General features: G+C 38.5%; 2 protein-coding genes and 1 long non-coding RNA gene across 5 annotated transcripts in view; 1 reads left to right on the top strand and 2 right to left on the bottom strand.

Annotated features, from left to right (window-relative positions):
* The window catches only part of PAICS (phosphoribosylaminoimidazole carboxylase and phosphoribosylaminoimidazolesuccinocarboxamide synthase), a 50,989-nt gene extending 28,998 nt beyond the window's left edge, over window positions 1-21,991 (top strand). For both annotated transcript variants that reach the window (XM_055385049.2, XM_031010391.3), the window contains 8 exons: window positions 2,171-2,368; window positions 7,203-7,381; window positions 8,931-9,110; window positions 9,208-9,321; window positions 11,108-11,191; window positions 12,371-12,551; window positions 14,280-14,438; window positions 20,011-21,991. In XM_055385049.2, coding sequence (XP_055241024.2) covers window positions 2,171-2,368; window positions 7,203-7,381; window positions 8,931-9,110; window positions 9,208-9,321; window positions 11,108-11,191; window positions 12,371-12,551; window positions 14,280-14,438; window positions 20,011-20,177 — 1,262 coding nt within the window. In that variant the 3' untranslated portion in view covers window positions 20,178-21,991. The remainder of the gene's footprint in view (window positions 1-2,170; window positions 2,369-7,202; window positions 7,382-8,930; window positions 9,111-9,207; window positions 9,322-11,107; window positions 11,192-12,370; window positions 12,552-14,279; window positions 14,439-20,010) is intronic.
* Window positions 1-22,020, bottom strand: part of PPAT (phosphoribosyl pyrophosphate amidotransferase) — a 74,287-nt gene that overhangs the window by 46,109 nt on the left and 6,158 nt on the right. The window lies entirely within an intron of this gene.
* Window positions 8,902-20,012, bottom strand: LOC134758323 (uncharacterized). The gene is made up of 3 exons (XR_010133382.1): window positions 19,667-20,012; window positions 13,288-13,411; window positions 8,902-9,362 (listed from the first exon to the last, which is right to left on the bottom strand). It is a non-coding gene; the product is annotated as an uncharacterized lncRNA (long non-coding RNA).

Below are 22,020 nucleotides of genomic sequence, written 5' to 3'. Positions count from 1 at the left end.
GGATTACAGGCATGAGCCACTGTTCCCGGCCCACTGTTCTTTACTCTTCCCTCTCTTTTATCCTCCATGATGAATTCTCAAAGCTACTATCTTAAATATCTTGCATCTTTGCCCACTACTCTTTCCTTAGACCAAGACATTTCTTTTTCTTTTCTTTTTTTTTATTGAGACAGGGTCTCACTCTATCACCCAGGCTTGGGTGAAATAGTGCAAATCTTGGCCCACTGCGGCCTCAACCTCCCCAAGTAGCTGAGACTACAGGCATGCACCACCATGCTGGGCTAATTTTTGTTTTTTTGGTAGAGATGGGATTTTGCCATGTTGCCCAGGCTGGTCTTGAACTCCTGAGCTAAAGCAATCTGCCCTCCTTGGCTTCCTAAAGTGCTGAGATTACAGATGTGAGCCACTGCACCTGGCCAGACGTTTCTTGTTCAAGTTACTGCAACAGCATCCTAACTGGTCTTCCAAGCTGTAGTTTTTGTTCACTCACCCCTTCCTCCCTTCATTGTCCATACAGAAGCCGTAATGATCTTTCCAAACAGCGTTTTGCTTTAGCACTTAAAAGCCTTATAGCTCTTCTTGGGTTAAAGTCTAAACTCAATCAGCATGGCTTGTGAAACAAGAAGGATGTGTAGCAAGATGGAAGGGAAGTTTTCCAGGCCTAGGAAAGAAGAGATTGTCAGAAGCTAGGGGAAGGTTGTATAAGAATTAAAGATGTTGGAGTTCTAGATAGGAAATAGACAAATAAGAGTTTGGAGCAGTAAGCCAGGGCTGTATCTTAAAGGGACTTTTAAACCATGTTAATGAGTCTAGACATTACATTAGGGAGGGTAGAGATTCATCCTCTAAATTAGGTGCCCTACAGTGGCAACTATTAACTAAATTACAACTACTTTGTTTAATGGTTACCTCCACTAGCTGGTGATGTGGCCCCTGTCCAACTCTTAAGTCTTGTCTCCTGCCATTCTTTTCTACAACTTAGCTGCAGCCCCCACCCCTTCCCTTGCCCAACAGCAATGTACATATACCCAGAGCTCCAGCTCCAACCAGACTGAAGTTCTGCAATCCACTTTGACCACCTTGTATTTATTCATCAACACTACCTACCCCTTTCTCTCCTTTGGCTAAATTTTGATCATTCTTCAGATTTCAACCTAACTGTCACTTTCTTGTAGACTTCTTTTTCTAATGTCTAGACCAGTCCCATAGTCTGTATTTATTGCATTCTATTATTATGATGTCTTATTTAATATCAGCTCCCCTCAGACTCAGGTCTCTTGAGAGCAGGAATTATTATTTACTGGTACATCCCTTGGCACATGGATACACTGGGAAAATGTTGATACTGAGATTGTTGTGGAAGTATGAGGGTTGATTTCTCTCTTTCGAAATTTTAAGTTCCTAAACATCTGTTATCTTTACTCTTTCTCTAAATCATCCTTTTGTGTACTTCTTAGGTTTTGTGACCAGCATCAAAATTGGATTCCTTTGTGCTCACTTCCTCACAATTTCTTACAACTGTTAGTGAAGAGAAAGGATTAATGGGGGCAGGGACAGGATTAAGAAATAGAGAGGGATGCTTCCAAATGTGCTAACTTCAATGGGATGGCATGCCTCCTCTTGAATATTAACTTGAAATCAAGAAACTCATCTGGCTGAATGTTCCCATTTTGCCTACAAAAAAGCAAATATCAGCAAAAATCGCATATTTTTTCCTGCAAGACAGTTTAGATACTATACTGTGAGTGTGTCTGTGAAAATACTAGTATAGTTACATTACTTTAAGTGGGTCTTAATTAATTTTAATTCTAGTTCGGTTCTGCCATGAGAGGCAGGTTAATAGTGGAAAGAGCACAGGATTTGATGTCAGAGGAGTTAGGATTTTATCTACCTCTTATATTTCCTAACTGCATGACCCTCAACCCTTTTGATTTCTGCTTTACTAATTTCTACAATTATTTATGTAATTAAAATTCTAAACAAAATCATGTGACTCAAATGTGATGATATGAGAAATACATTGTAGAGTATATGGTTTTATACAGATGATTTAATTTTTATTAATATTACTTAATCACTGTATATTTACAGATTAATTGTTCTAGGTGATTTAGTCTTCAGCATTCAGGAAATTTCTGAATTTTGGTCTATTTCCATTTTATTTCCACAGTACTGAACATTGGTAAAAAATTGTATGAGGGTAAAACAAAAGAAGTCTACGAATTGTTAGATAGTCCAGGAAAAGTCCTCCTGCAGTCCAAGGACCAGATTACAGCAGGAAATGCAGCTAGAAAAAACCACCTGGAAGGAAAAGCTGCAATCTCAAATAAAATCACCAGTTGTATTTTTCAGTTATTACAGGAAGCAGGTAAGCAGCTCCCTCAAAGTCTCTCACCTTCTCTGGTAAGCATGTCGATGTCTTTCATGTGAAGTTGGCATTAATATGAACAACTTGTTTGCAGATGTCTCAAAAGCTAAGTGAATTTAAATCAAACCAAGAACCCTTAAACTTCACTATAACACCTTATTTGGTTTGGGATTATTAGTATCATTGAATTAAAAGGAATCTTAACAAGTTTGCTGTAATCTTTATCTGGCACATGCACTCTCTATGCAGCTTACCTCTCCAAGGCCATCTTCACTTTAAGGAATTTAACTATGAAGGAAGCCCATTTTAATGTTAAGCAGTTCTAACAGATGAAGAACTGAAATTTACTCCCTGTAATTCTATACAAATGGTCTTTGTTCTGCCTCTGGGAGATAATACAGAATTTCAAATTCCTCTTCCACTTGAAAGCCCTGAAAAGTAGTTGAAGACAGCAACCAAACCTTCTCCTCCTGCCATTCCCCAAGTGAGATATTTGAACTAAAACCCCAGAGTGCCCTCCTGTTCAAAAACTGAATGAAGGCTCTATTTTCAATAGAGAAATAGATTCAAAAGACCAAATGAAGATCAGAACATTGTGTGGTGGGTATTTGAAGCAAAGAGAAGGAAATTAGAATAAAGGGGTTTTCTGCAGGGATTCAGTCAGTTGCTGGTTGGTCTGTAGTATATGAAATTTCAGCTAGGAAAAGATTTGAACTCTTGCCGCACAGTGTAAATAGCCTCATTGCTTTGGATCATTCAACCTACGAAGCCTTACCTATGAAATAAAAGCTTTTTCTTTATCATTCTTGCCAATTCTAATTTTATAATTTAATAACTTTCCTTACTTTTAATTCCAATATTCCCAGTTGCCCTTTCATTTCTTAGAGTTTCTAGCAGCACTAATCTTTCTTAAATTCAACAGGGGATTTAATGCTTTTGTTTTCAGTTAAGTTAGATGTACCTGCCTTCCACAAAATAACAAGGTAATGTAATTTAAATACATTGTCAGTGCATTCCTGGAGTAGTTTTGTCTCTTCCAAAGTATCCTATTTCACAATTTTGATTAATGTGAAAAAGATTTAATTGCAAACCTGGATTGTCATCTACATCATAAATTCCTCTATGCTGTGAAAGTGAGTGTATTGCTATAAATTTAAAGGATCTTCCAGAGTTCCTAAGTCACAGAATCTAAGATTTTTATTTCAAGGTTTCTTGATTGGTGGCTTCCCAATGACTGAGGTAATTTCTAAAGAGAGCATCAAATTAATTTTGGGTTCCTTTTGCAATACCGATAAGTGTTCCATCTATTTATTTATTTTATTTTTTTATTTATTTTAAGTGAGAATCTTGCTTTGTTGCCCAGGCTGGAGTGCAGTGGCACAATCTCGGATTACTGCAACCTCCGTCTCCTGGGTTCAAGTGATTCTCATGCCTCAGCCTCCCAAGTAGCTGGGATTACAGTTATAGGTGCACGCCACCATACCCGGCTAATTTTTGTATTTTTAGTAGAGACGAGGTTTTGCCATATTGGCCAGGCTGGTTTCGAACTGCTGGCCTTAGGTGATCCACCTGCATTGGCCTCCCAAAGTGCTGGGATTACAGGTGTAAGCCACCACACCCGGCCTGTTCATCGATTTTTTTTTTTTTCTTCCCAAGTTTTGACTCTCCCCATTCACTTAAACATTTTTTAAAGTGCTTAACTCTTTAAAATGTTAGCAGTCAGAAGATTACTTTCTGTGTACCCTTGGTAGTTTCACATAGCTACAGGATTATATTAAGTAATGGAAGATAAAGCCTGACTTTTTATTTGCTTATTTAGTGTATTTTCTGAGTGTATTTACACTCATCCCATTATCCATTTCCAGAACTTTATAACAAGTAAATTAGAGTGACTCAGTTGTGTTATGTTTGTCCAGGACTTTCTGCTTTAATTCTGAAGAGTCCTGTGATCAGGGGAACAGGGAAGGATGGTTACCTAAATGAAATACTCCAATAATTATCTTTAAACTACTTTATTTGGCACTTAACATAGCTAAAACTTAACTGGTTCACAGGAAATGTTGAAAGATATTTTCCAGATTTTATGTCTACTACTATGAAACTAAGTAAACCTGAATTTCTTTAAATTTCTAAACAGACTAGTTTTAGGGTACATATTAGGAATTCCATTAAACCTTATGTAATTTTTACTTGCTTAGTCAAATGAATGCCTTATCTAGTTGGCCATCAGTGGTCTATTTAAAACTGTTTTCTTTACAACCAGGGTTGTGTTCCAAATTAAGGTAGAAAGTAGAGAGGAAAGAGCATCGGAATGAGAATCAGAAAATCAGGATTCTACTTTTCTCATTGTCACTCAGGAACAAACTGTAAAGGACTATATAAATAAGAAGTAATCTTTTTCCATGGAAATAGTATAACTGTGTTATAACTGTGTTATACAATTTGTGGATTTGGTTTTATTACTTAAAAATTAAAATCTGGCCTTCTTAGTGATGATGAAATCCCAATTTCCTCACAGAAACTCACTATAATTACATTAAGTGTAATAATAGTATATGAAGAACGGTACTACAGTTGCTAAACCACAGATGGGCATCTGGACCGATCTAAAAGAGGGATGGCCACAGGGACATATGTATTAGTTAGAATAGTAATTCTAGCTAATATATATGTTCATTGTAATCCAGAGTGTGTCAGTGACATAAACATTTTTTAGTAACCTGGATGAGAGTTTTGAGCTTTGTAGACAACTAAGATAAACAATGGGAATTTTTTTCTCACCATGCACAGTCATGGAATTTGCTTTCATATTTAGCAGTATTAGAAGCCATCATTATGTCATCTAAACTGAGTCTGTTTTAGAAACTTTTAGGGATTTTTTGTGCAGAGATGATTACCATAGCTTCATTATGTGCTTTTGGTTCTCCTTGGGATTGGGGGGGGGGTCTCTCTAAGTAGAAGTTATCTTTATATTAAAAACAATAGAATTGGATACTACTGTGTCCAGCTTGGTAGACAAATGAGCAAATATATGACTAATGATTAACAGACCTAAGAGAGAAGAGCTCTTGAAACCAAGGATGTAGTTACCACCCAAAGTTGAGAATTGATTAAAGTCACCTGTCTATCCATGAGCCTGATCATTCATTAAAAGTTAAACAACAGATTACATCTAATTTTTTTTTTTAAAGGTTAAAATGACAGTTTTACTTCCCCTCTTTTCATTTTTTCCTTAGGGTTTCTGTTCATGCAACATACCACAATTCTTTCTTTTTTTCATTTGAGTCTTACGAGTCAGATTCAAAGAGAGGGCAGAGGAAATAGTGTAGGGTTTGGACAGTGCGTTTCAAGTCCAGGCTCCATTACCAAATGGTTACATGACCTAGTGTGTGAAATTACTTCTTTGAGCCTCTGTTTTTTTCACTGTAAAATGTATAAATAATAATACCTACTTCAAGGCCAGGCGCGGTAGCTCACACCTGTAATCCCAGCACCTTGGGAGACTGAGGTGGGCAGATCACGAGATCAGGAGTTCCTGACCAACATGATGAAACCCTGTCTCTACTAAAAATACAAAAATTAGCCAGGCGTGGTGGTGCACACCTGTAATCCCAGCTACTCAGGAGGCTGAGGCAGGAGAATCTCTTGAACCCAGGCGGCGGAGGTTGCAGTGAGCCAAGATCACGCCACTGCACTCCAGCCTGTGTGACACTTTGTCTCAAAAAAAAAAACAAAAAACAAAAAAACCTACCTCAAAATTTTATGCACAGTTAAATGAGACAACATATATAACACACTTAGCACAGTGGAGGGTTTCCATAAATAGAAGCTCCCTTCATGTACGGATACACATATAACAGCAAAGATCCCCAATTCTTTCCTGATAATAAAAGTTAGACTAGAGGATTAGGTTGGGATTGGAAATAGTAATGCAGGCTGAAAATGAGCATTATCTCAAACCCATGTAGGTTTCCAGGAGATATTTTAAATCATGTTAATGCTGTAGCATTACTTTGTACTGTGATGTAATAATACTTCCAGGAGAGGCAATACAGCAAAGTGGTTAAGTGGGCGGCTCCTAGAGACAGGGTAGGTTGGAAATCCTGCTTTACCTAATACTAGCTGACATTACTACTGTGTCTCAGTGTCCTTACCTGTTTTGTTGGATTGATCTTAATAGTATCTTATCAAATGTTATGAGGATTAAACAAAAAAGATGTATTTAAAATGGTTGGAACAATATCTGCCATAAAATAGGCTCCTGATATTTTTTAAAAGAAAATTGTGATAAATACATAAAATTTACCAGTTTGACCATTTTTAAGTGTCCAATTCAGTGGCATTATGTGCATTCACAGTGTTGTACACTCATCCCATTATCCATTTCCAGAACTTTTTCATCATCCCAAACAAACTGTGTAACATTAAACAATAACTATTCCTCCCACTCCTCAGCCCTTGGTAACTTCCATTCTCTTTTCTGTCTGAATTTGCCTATTCTAGTTACCTCATATAAGTCGAATCGTAAGTATTTGTTCTTTTGCATTTTGTGTTTTTCATTTAGCCTAGTGTTTTTAAGCTTCATCCATATTATATAGCATGGATGTATCAGGAATTTCGTTCCTTTTTATGGCTGAACAATACATTGTATGTATAGTCATGTGCTGCTTACTGTTTGAGTCAACAACTGACCGCATCTCCATTAAATAAAGAGAAAAATTACACTTATTTTTGATAGAGGTTCTTTGTTGCTTGTAGAGTTTTATTGTGCCTCAGATCTACCTTTTTACATATCATTTCAATACCTTTTTAAACTTTGGTTATCAATATGTAGGTATTAAAACTGCCTTCACCAGAAAATGTGGGGAGACAGCTTTCATTGCACCCCAGTGTGAAATGATTCCAATTGAATGGGTTTGCAGAAGAATAGCAACTGGTTCTTTTCTCAAAAGAAATCCTGGTGTCAAGGAAGGATATAAGTTTTACCCACCTAAAGTGGAGTTGTTTTTCAAGGTAATTATCTTATGCCTCTGTTTTATGTCTTACTGTAACACGGCAATAAATTTATAATTAGAAACTCTAAAGGTTTAAATATTCAAGCAAAGTTTTTGATACTTTGATATTGCAAATGTCATTCCAAAATTTGTCTTTATCTAGTTGCCAATGTCAATAATGTACACTTCCATTAACAATGATAAATCAAATTTTAAAAAGAAAGCATCTGAAAATCTTACCTTTGAACCAAGATGACTAACAGGAAGAAGAGAAAAGTAATATTTAATTAATTTTTTTAAAATTTAGTTGAAATCTTTTTATATTCTAATACAGGAAAACTATACTAACAATGTCTCTTGTAAGTGAAAATATATAAATAAAGGTTGTAAGAATCAGTGGTTATGAATTTTGTAGGCTTTACTGCTTTTAACCATCTTGATTTATGCTGTTAAGCATAGATCTGCTTGGGAAGCAATATCAGTCTTGCTTTTTAATCAATGAGTTATGTAACTTGTGTGTATTATGATTATATAGATCAAGAATTTATAAAGATATTGTCATGTAAAGTTGGGACACTGCTGAGAATAAAATGAAATTATTTCATTTTTTTCACTTACCTCTTTGTCTGAGGTCTCTTGAATTATCAAATAATGTCCCTAAAAAATTATAGTGCTGTATAAATTCTAATAAAAAGTGAGGTCGGGAGGTTATGAGAACTGTGGTTTTGGAAAGATTTGATTGATTAAAATGTGCTTTGGCCTTCCTGTCATGTCTGATGACTGTTATTAAGGAAAAACAAAAATCACAAACTTAAATTCTGTTTAAATTGGTTTATAGAGGTTAAATTCTTTGAAATACTTTGTGACCTAGAATAAGTTACTTACCTAAATACTTTGAATTTTAAAGTGCTATTGAGAGTAAACAAATTAAGAGTAATAGTTTTTTCTGCTTGCAGGAGCTAACTAGGAAAAAAAAGAGGAGTAATAATTGCTTTGAATTAAGGAGTATCGTAAACAAAAAATTTCTTTAGATGTCTCATTTTGTTGCCCAGGCTGCTCTTGATCTCCTAGGCTCAAGCGATCCTCCTGCCTCAGCCTCCTAAATTACTGGGACTACAGTGTGAGCCATTGCACCTGGATCAAAATTTCTTTTCTTTTCTTTTTTTTTTTTTTTTTGAGATGGAGTCTCCCTCTGTTGCTTAGGCTAGAGTGCAGTGGCGCTCTCTCAGCTCACTGCAACCTCCACCTCCCGGGTTTAAATGATTCTCCTGCCTCAGCCTCCCAAGTAGCTGGGATTACAGGTGCACACCACCACACCCAGCTAAGTTTTTGTATTTTTAGTAGACAGGGTTTCACTATGTTGGCCAGGCTGGTCTCGAACTCCTGATCTTGTGATCCGCCCACCTCAGCCCCCTAAAGTGCTGGGATTACAGGCGTGAGCCACCATGCCCGGCTGCGGCTAAAAATTTCTAAGGAGTTCATGCTCAAGGTGAAAAGGATGTTGGTTTTTCTGAAAAGTTTAAAAATTTTAGATTGAAGTTAATTGTACTACTATACTTTATTCACAGGATGATGCCAATAATGACCCACAGTGGTCTGAGGAACAGCTGATTGCTGCAAAATTTTGCTTTGCTGGACTTGTTATAGGCCAGACTGAAGTGGATATCATGAGTCATGCTACACAGGCTGTATTTGAAATACTGGAGAAATCCTGGTTGCCCCAGAATTGTACACTGGTTGATATGAAGGTACAGATAAAACAACAGGATTTGAAAGTAAAGGTTATAGTTGAGAGATGCTTTCATAAAATAGTTTTTGAAAACTTTGTTGACATGCTGTTTCCAGATTGAATTTGGTGTTGATGTAACCACCAAAGAAATTGTTCTTGCTGATGTTATTGACAATGATTCCTGGAGACTCTGGCCATCAGGAGATCGAAGCCAACAGAAAGACAAACAGGTAGATAATGCTTCAGGTTTTTTATCCTTTTTGAGATCAAGCTGAGATAGAGGAGAAAGGAGAGATGAGGGGAAAAAGCAAATTATTGTTCCTAATGATATGAACCTGTTTTGTGGATCGCTGTTTATTTTTAAAGATACATGTCTCTGGTATCCTAATATAAGAATAATAGGAATAATACTTTACATTTATAAAGCAAATTTCTCATCTGTTATCTTAATAACATTGTCACAACAGTAACAGCAAGTACTATCTTTGTTTGGCTAAATGAAAACTAAGGGTCTTAAGAGGATGGGTATCTTCACAATTACTAGAGTCAGGGGCAGATCTGGGACTCTATCCCAAGTCTCCTGCATGTTACCAAGCCACATTTCTGCTCCTATATAAAACAACAGACACTTCTCAAAAGAAGACATTTATGCAGCCAACAATGAAAAAAAGCTCATGGTCACTGATCATTAGAGAAATGCAAACCTAAACCACAATGAGATACCATCTCACACCAGTCAGAATGGCTGTTTTAAAAAAGTCAGGAAACAACAGATGCTGGAGAGGCTATGAAGAAATAGGAACGCTTTTACACTGTTGGTGGGAATGCAAATTAGTTCAGCCATTGTGGAAGACAGTGTGGTGATTCTTCAAGGATCTAGAACCAGAAATACCATTTGACCCAGCAATCCCATTACTGGGTATATACCCAAAGGAATATAAATCATTCTACTGTAAAGACACGTGCACAGGAGCAGCACTATTTACAATAGCAAAGACATGGAACCAACCCAAATGCCCATCAGTGATAGACTGGATAAAGAAAATGTGATACACACACACCATGGAATACTATGCAGCCATAAAAAAGAATGAGATTGGCCAGGCGCGGTGGCTCACACCTATAATCCCAGCACTTTGGGAGGCCAAGGCAGGTGGATGACAAGGTCAGGAGTTCAAGACCAGGCCAAGATAGTGAAACCTTGTCTCAAAAAAAAAAAAAAAAAAATTAGCCAGGCATGGTGGTGGGCACCTGTAATCCCAGCTTCTCAGAAGGCTGAGGCAGAGAATTGTTTGAACCCGGGAGGTGGAGGTTGCAGTGAGCCGAGATTGTGCCACTGCACTCCAACCTGGTTGACAGAGTGAGACTCTGTCTCCAAAAAAAAAGAAAGAAAAAGAATGAGATCATGTCCTTTGCAGGGAAATGGATTCAGCTAGAAGCCATCATCCTCAGCAAACTAACACAGGAACGGAAAACCAAACACCACATGTTCTCACTCATAAGTGGGAGTTGAACACTGAAAACACATGGACACAGGGAGGGGAACAACACACACCGGGGCCTGTTGCAGGGTGGGGAGCAAGGGGAGGGAGAGCATTAGGACAAATACCTAATGCATATGGGGCTTAAAACCTAGATGACAGGTTGATGGGTGCAGCAAACTACCATGGCACATGTATACCTATGTAACAAACCTGCATATTCTGCACATGTATTTAAAATAAAAAATAACAGAAAACAAAATTAGAGCAAGACGCTTTCTATACTTAATATATAAAAATTCTCAAGGCAGTTAATTGTAGTTGCTAGTACAGAAAACACTTAACCTTAAGTGAAAATAAAAGTATACTTTACTATGGAACTTTGTCTAGTTTAATTCAGGAAGTGAAAAGATGCATTTTCAGAAGTATCCCTTGCTATACAAACTCTTCATAATCCCTCCCCAAAACTCAGAAACCAAATAGTTTCAGGTAGCAAGAGATACTTGTTTTCTAAACTTTCTATCTTATTTTCTAGTCTTATCGGGACCTCAAAGAAGTAACTCCTGAAGGGCTCCAAATGGTAAAGAAAAACTTTGAGTGGGTTGCAGAGAGAGTAGAGGTAAACCTTCTATAGTAAAACTGTATGTATTATGTGTTTTTCTTCTAAGAAAATCTTGTTTCAAAAGAAAAAAAAATGGGAGAGTATAGTGCTTTTCTTTTCAGTGACTTTGTTTTTTGTTGTTGTTGTTTTTTTTGAGACGGAGTCTTGCTCTGTCGCCCAGGCTGGAGTGCAGTGGCGCCATCTCAGCTCACTGCAAGCTCCGCCTCCCGGGTTCACGCCATTCTCCTAGCTCAGCCTCCCGAGTAGCTGGGACTACAGGCGCCGGCCACCACACCCAGCTAATTTTTTGTATTTTTAGTAGAGACGGGGTTTCATCGTGTTAGCCAGGATGGTCTTGATCTCCTGACCTCGTGATCCCCCTGCCTCAGCCTCCCAAAGTGCTGGGATTACAGGCGTGAGCCACCACGCCCAGCTCTTCAGTGACTTTGAAAGTGAGGAACACTTTTAGGAAATGTATCAGCTGGGCTATCCTTACTAGTATACTGGAACTCTGTGCTGTTAAGCTGGCCAATACACACCTCCCAGATCCTGTTGGGGAAACCTGGAATCTATCTCCTCCCTACCAAGTAGGAGAAACCTTATATTTCCTACTCACCTCCACTGCTAGTCAGAGTTCCATAGCATGGGATGGATGGAACTCTGTGTGACTTTATATATTCCTTTAAGTTTTATGGTATTACTATAATTCTGGGAGTTGAATGGGGTTTGTGATTATGCAAGGGTCATAATCACATTTGAGAACATTATTCTTATAGGAATATATATTTTGAGTTACAAGCAATTAACTTACAAAGACTTAGAACATGACTTCTGATTTGGCTAATCATACCTTAAAGCTTCCATTAAACAAAGTGCACTAAAGGTCTTAGGATGAAATATTTTGTATTATAATTTCCTGAAAATTAAAAGATTTTGAGTATCTTTACTGTTTATTTTAAATAATTTGTCTGATAAAAATTGAATTCTTTAGGTCTTAATGATGAAGACCACTTTCCTTTTTATATTGAAATTATTTTTAAAAATAAATCCTGTCTTTTTGTTGTTTGTCTCTGTCTTAAATTTGATCTGTTAAGAAAGAAAATATTGGGCCCAGATATAATTTTACTACAAACTCTAGCTCATTTATTCATTTTTTGTTTTTATGTTCTTTTCATATCCACGTATTTTTTTCTTCAGTTGCTTTTGAAATCAGAAAGTCAGTGCAGGGTTGTAGTGTTGATGGGCTCTACTTCTGATCTTGGTCACTGTGAAAAAATCAAGAAGGCCTGTGGAAATTTTGGCATTCCATGTGAACTTCGAGTAACATCTGCGCATAAAGGACCAGATGAAACTCTGAGGATTAAAGCTGAGTATGAAGGTAAACCACAAGTAATATGGACATTTCAGGTATTTCTGATTTTGCTAAAAGTAATTACACACCTTAATAATGCTGAAAAAGAGCTTTGTCACTTTTCTAAGGGAAAAACACATGATATACTAGGCTTTCTTTTTTTTTTGAGATGGAGTCTCACTCTGTTGCCCAGGCTGGAGTACAGTGGCACCATCTCAGCTCACTGCAAGCTCCGCCTCCCAGGTTCACACCATTCTCCTGCCTCAGCCTCCCAAGTAGCTGGGACTACAGGCGCCCACCACCATGCCCGGCTAATTTTTTGTATATTTCTTTTTTTTTTTTTTTTTTTTGAGACGGAGTCTCGCTCTGTCGCCCAGGCTGGAGTGCAGTGGTGCAATCTTGGCTCACTGCAAGCTCCGCCTCCCGGGTTCACGCCATTCTCCTGCCTCAGCCTCCCGAGTAGCTGGGACTACAGGCGCCTGCCACTGCGCCCGGCTAATTTTTTTGTATTTTTAGTAGAGATGGGGTTTCACCGTGGTCTCGATCTCCTGACCTCGTGATCCGCCCACCTCGGCCTCCCAAAGTGCTGGGATTACAGGCATGAGCCACCACGCCTGGCCACTAGGCTTTCTTAATACTCACCTCCAAAGAGCTTAAGGTATTCTAGAAGCTTAGAAAAGAAAGGAGCAGGGAGAAATAATTAAAAATGCAAGTATGAAAAGAAAACAAAGACTAGAATGATGAGAACCTCTGGCATCCTTACCTGGTAAGAAGCCCCTGGAGCATTGCTTCTAATATACTCCAATAGAAAATAGGCCCCCACAGTTACAGGAGGCGGGAGGTTGAAATAGTCGGTTCTCCCGGGAATCTTTAGTTGCCACCCTTTCCTGGGAGGCAGTCAGATAGGAAATTAAAGAACAGTTTCAGAATATAGTACATAAAAAATAATGGAATAGCAGTGATCTAAAATAATGGAGCCCTGGGTTTACAACCAAATGTTTCTCAACTGGAAAAAAATGTTGATTATTTCGTGTACAGGTTGTTGCTATGGAAGTGTAGTTACTAATTTTGGGGGAGTAGGAGGTTGGGGGAACTCAGACTCCTTTGATAGCTAATGAATTCTAGAACTCTTTTCAGAACATCGCAAATACATACAATTTTGGATTCTAGGTTAACAAATCTCTGCTTTAGGAAACAGAAGGATAATTTATAAATTTATCAAAGAATGAATTGCTTAAGAGATTATGTTAAAAAATGTATCAAAGGGCCTTAAAATTTGGGGGACACTATATTAATTAAACTTTCCTTCAACTCTTGTTTGAAGACGTGTCCCTAAACCCCTAGTTTATATTAACTGGTTCTCCCTGCACCACTTGAGGGACCACCCAGTCAAGAAAGACACCTGTTCAGATGGTGTCATTCTTCATTTTGGCCAGCCTATGCAGCAATAGAAGAGGCCTATGAGCTATTCCCTCACTAACACCCTGCTATCCCCTTTATAATGTAGATCTCAAAAACAAACCGATTCCAGCTACTTTATTACTTGACTTATAGTAAGTGGCAGAGTAACCTTATGTTTTGAATATATGTGTAATAATAGTATCTTTTATGTTTTTTCAGAGAAGACTATTACAAGGACCTCAAGTAATTAAAACATATAGGCCTTAAACCAAAAAAAAAAAAAAAAAAAAAAAAACCCTGTCTTTAAATCTGTTTTGAATGTTTAGCATAACTATACACTTGTTATTTCCCTAGGGGATGGCATTCCTACTGTATTTGTGGCAGTGGCAGGCAGAAGTAATGGTTTGGGACCAGTGATGTCTGGGAACACTGCATATCCAGTTATCAGCTGTCCTCCCCTCACACCAGACTGGGGAGCTCAGGATGTGTGGTCTTCTCTTCGACTACCCAGTGGTAAGATACATTGAATTTTTTAAAACTGTTCATTACAAGCATTTAACAGATGCACAACAGTAGACAGAATAGCATAATAAAATCTCATGTACCCATGACCTAGCTTCAGCAATTAACATCTTCTTGTGTCTACAGCCATCTCCTGCTGGATTATTATTTTACAGATCTTAGACGTTATAGTAATTTATACTTAAGTCTATGTTTAAGTAATATGGGCTCTAGTTTTTAAATCATAATCATGATATTGTTATAGAACAAAAGGAGCCCACTATCTGATGCATTAGAAACCAGTACTATCTAAGCCACCAGGTTTTTGAGAAAGAAAGGCTTCCTCTTTCAAGTTGACCAACAAGGAGACATGAGTCCAGCTCAAATCTGTGCTGGCTTTAAGGCAGCAATTTTATTAGAAAAGGTTTAGGGGATAGATTCTGGGATTAGTAGGTGATTGGTGGAAGGAAAGGGGAGGTCTAGAAAGTCCTTGGGCATGTGCAGTTATCTCTTCATGTTATTTCATGGATCACGTGTGTAAATTTGGGGGAGTCAGAATGAATTGTGGTGGAAATTGGGCCTGTGACATCAGTAAGCTGGTTCTGTGCAGACTCTAGTTGGCCATATTGTTTAATCTACCATTCTGCAAACTCAAGAATTTCTGTTAGTTGTTGGTATCTTTTAACTCTTGGGGACACAGTTTCAATACCATATTCACACCTAAGAAAGAGTAGTGGTAGTTTCTTAAGGTATAATTTTTAGTTGGGGTCCAAGTTTTCTAATTGTCCCATCTGTTTGTTCAGATCCACCACAGTCCTTATATTGCATTTAGTTGATAATCTCTTGATTTTTTTAATATATAACAATTCATCCTCCCTTTTTCCCTTTCATTTTTTCAATAGAATTTTCTATATATTGGATTTGGCTTCTTACATTTCTAGGTGGTGGTAAACATGCTCTTCCATTCCCTATATTTTCTATAAACTGATGGTGAGATCTGTAATAAAATCAAGTTTAGATATTTTTTTCCCAAGAATTCATGGTATTGATTTTTTTTTTTAAAGTAAATGTGATCATGTTACTTCTGTAGAGAGAATAAAATTTTATTCTTAAGTACTGGGGATAAGGCTGGGTGCAGTGGCTCATGCCTGTCATCCCAGCACTTTGGGAGGCTGAAGTGGGCAGATCTCTTGAGGTCAGGAGTTCAAGACCTGCCTGGCCAATATGGTGAAACCCCATCTCTACTAAAAATACAAAAATTACCTAGGCATGGTGGTGAGCATCTGTAATCCCAGCTACTCAGAGGCTGAGGTAGGAGAATCGCTTGAACCTGGGAGGCAGAGGTGAGTCAAGATTGTACCAATGGATTCCAAACTGGGCAACAGAGTGAGACTCCGTCTCAAAATAAAAAATTGGGGATAAAAGATAATAACATAAGGAAGTCCCCTTTTGGCTGATGGAACTGGATCACATAACAGTGTTGTGGTTTGTTCATCATAGTCCAAGATACGATCTGATGTTCTGCAGTTTATGAGGGTCAATATTGTTTCAGTAGGATATTTATTACTAAAATCCCTAACTTTTCTCATATCTGTATATATCCAGTCTTGATATGTGTCAAGTATATTAAGTCTTTGAGCCCTCCAACCTGGTCCAGTGGACTGGCTTCTCTCTAGGCATCCTGTACTGCTGTTTTCTTAGGATCCCCCTTTACCATCATTTTGGAGACTCATTTTGCCTTTCTCTAGGCTTGGATCTCCCATGTTTTCCCCTTACTTGGTTTATTTTTATTTTGTTGGAGTACATTCTTGAACTTGGGGGGAAAAGAATACAAAAGGTAAATTTTGATACCTTGTATATCTAAAATGTGTATATTGAAGCCCTATACTTGATAGTTTAGAAACAGAATCCTATGCTGAAAATCATTTTGCTTTGGAATTTTGGGAGCATTATTACTCCACTGTCTCCTAGCATCCACAGTTGAGGACTCCATTGCTTTTCCACCAGTCTGATTCTAGGTTTCTTATGAATTTTGTTTCTCTCTGGAATCTTTCAGGATCTTTTGTCTGTTTTCATTGTTCTTAAATTTTACACAGATGTGATGTGCTGAGTCTGTTTTCATTATGGACTTTGGGTGAGCTCTTTTAATCTGAAATTCTGATTTCTTAGTCCCCATTTTCCTTGAATTATTTAATTTTCATACCCCTCCATATTCTCTCTTCTCATTTTTGAATTTATTCAAATTTGGGCTTCCCTTGATTTCTATTCTACTTGTTTGTCTTGTTGGTATACTTTCTGGAATATTTCCTCAATTTTACATTCCAACCCTTCTATTGAGTTTTTCTTTTTTTTTTTTTTCTTGAGACGGAATCGGGCTCTCTTGCCCAGGCTGGAGTGCAATGGCGCAATCTCAGCTTACTGCAGCCTCCGCCTCCCAGGTTCAAGCGGTTCTCGTGCCTCAACCTCCCGAGTACCTGGGATTATAGGTGTGCACCACCACGCCTGGCTAATTTTTGTATTTTTAGTGGAGATGTGGTTTCACCATGTTGGCCAGGCTGGTCTCGAACTCTTGACCTCAGATGATCTGCCTGCCCTGGCCTCCCCAAGTGCTGAGGTTATGGGCGTGAACCACTGTGCCCGGCCTTCATTTTGGATACAGGTGTTTTTTGTTTTGACACAGGGTCTTGCTCTGTTGCCCAGGTGGGAGCACAGTGGCATGATCATATCTCACTGGACCCTTGAACTCCCGGGCTCATGTGATCCGCCAACCTCAAACTCCCAAGTAGCTACGACTACAGGCCCACACTATCACACCTGGTTAATTTTTTTACTTTTTGTAGAGATGGGCACTCCGTATGTTGTCCAGGCTTGTCCTGAAGTCTTGGACTCAAGCAATCTTCCCACCTCAGCCTCCCAAAGTGTTGGGATTGGGTAGGAACCACTGCCTCTGGGTTTTTTTTTTTTTTTTAAACAGTTTTTATATTTCTTTTGGTTTTTGTTTTCTGGGTTTTTGTTGTTGTTGTTGTTTGTGTTTGTATGTTTTTAAATTTCCAAAAGCTCTTTTTTGTTCTCTGGAGATGATTATAGTCTGTTGCATATAGTTACTTTCTTCAGCTGTCTGGTAATCCTTGGCTGTTTGCGCTTTTAAGAGTGGAGTACTATAAAAAAACAATTGGAAACTTCAAGTGGGTGGTCCGTGTCAAAATTGGGCTTCACTGTGGGGTGTATCTGGTAGGGATTGTTCTTCAAACAACCCCTCACATTAGTGTCTAGGTATTTTCTTAAGTGTTGACCAGAATTACTCAGAGAACAAAAGTTGTCTGTGCCTGGCGTCCCCTAGTTCAAAGACGCCAAGACTGAAGTCTGTTTTACCTTCAGAAAAATTAAAGGCCTGGCTTGGTGGCTCATGCCTATAATCCCAACACTTTGGGAGGCAGAGATTGGTGGATTGCCTGAGCTCAGCCTAGGCAACCTGGCGAAACCCCGTCTCTACCATAAATACAAAAATTAGCTAGGCATGGTGGCAAACGCCTGTGGTCCCAGCTACTTGGGAAGCCAAGGTGGGATGATCACTGGAGCCTGGGAAGTTGAGGCAGCAGTGAACCGTGATTGCACCACTGCACTCCGGATGACAGAGCGAGACTGTGTCTCAGAAAAAAATAATGTTTAAAAAGAAAAAAAATTGCTACAGTGCTTTAAAGAGGCAGTTACTCAGGTAGATGGAGTGGGGAAGGAGATTTGAGGACCTAGCTGCTTCTTAGACTTCGAGTCAATCATCTTCTTATTAGTCCCTATTCCCTTCCAAAGGTATCTGGTGCCACTAATTTAGTCAGTCACCCTTTGGGGGAGTTCTGTAATGTCAGTCATGTTGCTTCTCATCTTTCCCTGCTTTCAGTTTAGAATTAAGTTTTTTTTTTTTTTTTTTTTAATGGAGTTTCGCTCCTGTTGCCCAGGCTAGAGTGCAATGGCGCAACCTCCGCCTCCCGGGTTCAAGCGATTCTCCTGCCTCAGCCTCCCAAGTAGCTGAGATCACAGGCATGCACCACCATGCCAGCTAATTTTGATTAAGTTTTCTTGGTCTGCTAACTTAGCTACCACTGTGTTTGCCTTTCAGTTGCCAAAATGTTACTGCTGTTATCTGGCCTTGTGTGTTCATGCCTATTTCCTTTACTGTTTTTATAGGCTCTGAGGATTAAATTTTGTGCCTAAGCTATCTTTAACAAGATGTGACTATACAAATGTCTCAAGCTAAAAATCAGCGGCTACAAATAAAGCTGTAACCAAATTTATGCCAGAGGAATTGTATAGATATCCATGGAGCTTACAAAAGGGGAGCATGATAAGCAAAAAATTGGCAGTTTTTATAGTAGTGCTGTTTGAGGAGTGACAAATAATCTGGAAGACTTGTACATAATGATCACTAGAATTGGGGATAATCTTTTGAGGAGTAGTTTTACAGTAACCTGTGTAAAATCCTGAAGACTGCCCATATTTCTCATCTCTGATGTCATGCTCACTAGATAACTTTTTTTTTTTTTTCCTGCAATTTAAGCTATTCTTTTACCAGAAAGGGAATCCTGGGCAGGAGGCACAGGTTATTTCAAATATTAGAGTGGAGCACTCTACCTAGCGTGCTAACAATAGTGGTTGACATTCTTGGAGCACATACTGTGTACCAGGCAATGCTCTAAGCACTTTATCTATGTTATTAACTCATTGAAGTGTCACATCAGCTAGCTACTAGTTAAAATTCCCTTCTCACAGAAGAGGAGAATAAATTAACGTGAAGTAACTTGACCAATACCACATATTAAGGGGTGGAGCTCCATAAAATAACGTATTAATACAAATTAGTAAATTGGCCTTGTGATTTGTATTTGACTCTGTTCTTGTTGTGGATAAAAAGAGCCTGATGAATTCCAAGAATATTGGGAAAATCGAGCTTTTGGAACTATAGCAAACACTAGACATAATAGTACCCCTGATTCTAGTACCACCTCAAGACACTCTGCCTGAGCAGACGTGTGGCCCCTAAGATGTCACTTTTTTATTCTGCTGTCTTGGATCTTATTAATATGTATTTATAACTTGACATTTCCTAAAATTATTCTATGGATTTGACTTTTTTTACTGCTCAAAAATATTAAAATAGTTCAAATGCAGACAGACAGATTAGCTAGAAAACTGTCAAAACAACATAGCTCAAGTTTGTCTAAGAACAGGTACTTTAGTACTCTTACCTTGACCCTTATTTTGCTTCAGTTGTTCTTCGCCAGGGATAGTGTATGTGAACAGAAGTTTCAAAAAGATAAGTTTCTTTGTAAGTGAGTTCTATAAGAAGGGTGATAGATGATATATATAAAATATCTCTTCATGGTGGGTAATACTGACTGCTTTTCCTCTTGTAATCACTTTACCACTCCGGTATTAAAGACAGTTGTACAGATTCTACTTTAGATTAGAATAATGCAGTAGCTTTTTATTTTCTGTGGCAGGACTGCTCTGAGTATAAAATTTTTTGTGAGGTTGTATTTTCATTACTAATTGAGCTCAATTTTCTGTCTTTTCCTTGGTGAACCAATAGGTCTTGGCTGTTCAACCATACTTTCTCCAGAAGGATCAGCTCAATTTGCTGCTCAGATATTTGGGTTAAGCAACCATTTGGTATGGAGCAAACTGCGAGCGAGCATTTTGAACACATGGATTTCCTTGAAGCAGGCTGACAAGAAAATCAGAGAATGTAATTTATAAGAAAGAATGCCATTGAATTTTTTAGGGGAAAAACTACAAATTTCTAATTTAGCTGAAGGAAAATCAAGCAAGATGAAAAGGTAATTTTAAATTAGAGAACACAAATAAAATGTATTAGTGAATAAATGCTTCTCTAGATCCATATTAATAAACATGAACATCTAACCCCTCCTTTCTTAGGCTAGACACCAAGATATTTCAGCCAGCCTTTATCATTCCTCTTACTTTATCCTTTTTCCTTAAGTATTGGTGGTCACTACTATTGAGTTTCTTCCTTAACACTGATTAAATGATCTTAACTCCCTCAGCTAAAACTGGCATTACTGACTCCCAGCTATATTTCTCCAGACTTGCATTTTTTTTTTTTGAGACAGGGTCTCACTGTCGCCCAGGCTGGAGTGCAGTGGCGTGATCTCAGTTCACTGCTGCTTTCCCTCCTGGGCTCAAGCAGTTCTCCCACCTCAGCCTCTCGAGTAACAGGGACTATAATCTTGCAGCACCATGCCGAGCTAATTTTATTTTTTGTAGAGATGAGCTCTCACTATGTCACCCAGGTTGGTCTCAAACTCCTGAACCGAAGTAATTTTCCTATCGCAGCCTCCCAAAGTGCTAGGGTTACAGACATGAGCCACTGTGCCTGTCTAGACTTGTACTTTCAACTGTCCATTTCTCCCTGTCTGTCCCATGGGCACTCATAACAGAATGCTCCCAACTTTATTCATCTTCCAAGCCTGTAACTCTTGGTATACTCACTGTTGCAAGTCAGAAGCTTGATTTCATCATTGATGTTTTTCTCACGTTTCACATCTCACTCATCACCAAGTCATGTTGGTGTTAATTTCTGATTAACCCTTGAATTTACCGTCTTCTCATCCTCTGTACAAAAGCCTCAAGTGAGGGTCAAATTCAACATTATCCTGATCTAGACAGCCCCCATTCTCAATCCACCCTTTTCCAAGTTGATTGCCCAAGGACTTCTAACAATAAACTCTCTTTTGCACCACAGACTTCTTTGAAAATATACATGCTGTAGACCCTCTCTGTAGAAAACCGCACACATAAAACTTACCAACAGATTTCATTGGTTCTTGGGTTCTCCCGAAGCCTATCCGTGGTTTATAGATTAAGAATTGATGAGGTAGCTGGGCACAGTGGCTCACACCTACGATCACAGCACTTCGGGAGGCTGAAGCAAGCAGATCACTTGAGGTCAGGAGTTTGAGACCAGCCTGGCCAACATGGTGAAACCCTGTCTCTACTAAAAATACAAAAATTAGCCAGCCGTGATGACGGGCGCCTGTAATCCCAGCTACTCGGGAGGCTGAGGCATGAGAATTGCTTGAACCCGGGAGGCAGAGGTTGCAGTGAGCCTAGATCATGCCACTGCACTCCAACCTGGGCAACAGAGCGAGACTCTGTCTCAAGAGGGGAAAAAAAAAATTGCTGATGTGACCCATGAAGGGAACTCATTTTCCTCGTAATTTTTGGACTGCCACACATTGGTACCTTTAGTTCTCTGAAGGCCCACGTTTTTATCATTAAGACCTATTTGTTAGCTAGTAGAGCTTTATGTTCACTGTCCATGAAACCTTCTGTAACCACAGTGACTACAAGTAGTTCTTTCTCTATTGAATTATTAGGTCCAGAATAGAAGATGTCATTGTACACTTTATTTCCCTCACACTGTGTTACGCTCTGATGTGCTATGCTTAGCTATCTGTCAGAGATTAGTAAATTATAAAACTCATGTGTACTACTTAAGTTTATATCTTATGCTAGTTTATAAGAACAATTAAAAGGACTTAGAAGATTAACTTTGGTTTCATGGTCTCTGAAGTCACTG

This window comes from Gorilla gorilla, chromosome 3, assembly GCF_029281585.2.
Source record: "Gorilla gorilla gorilla isolate KB3781 chromosome 3, NHGRI_mGorGor1-v2.1_pri, whole genome shotgun sequence".
NCBI classification, from domain to species: domain Eukaryota; kingdom Metazoa; phylum Chordata; class Mammalia; order Primates; family Hominidae; genus Gorilla; species Gorilla gorilla.
This window is presented reverse-complemented; position numbering and strand designations above follow the sequence as displayed.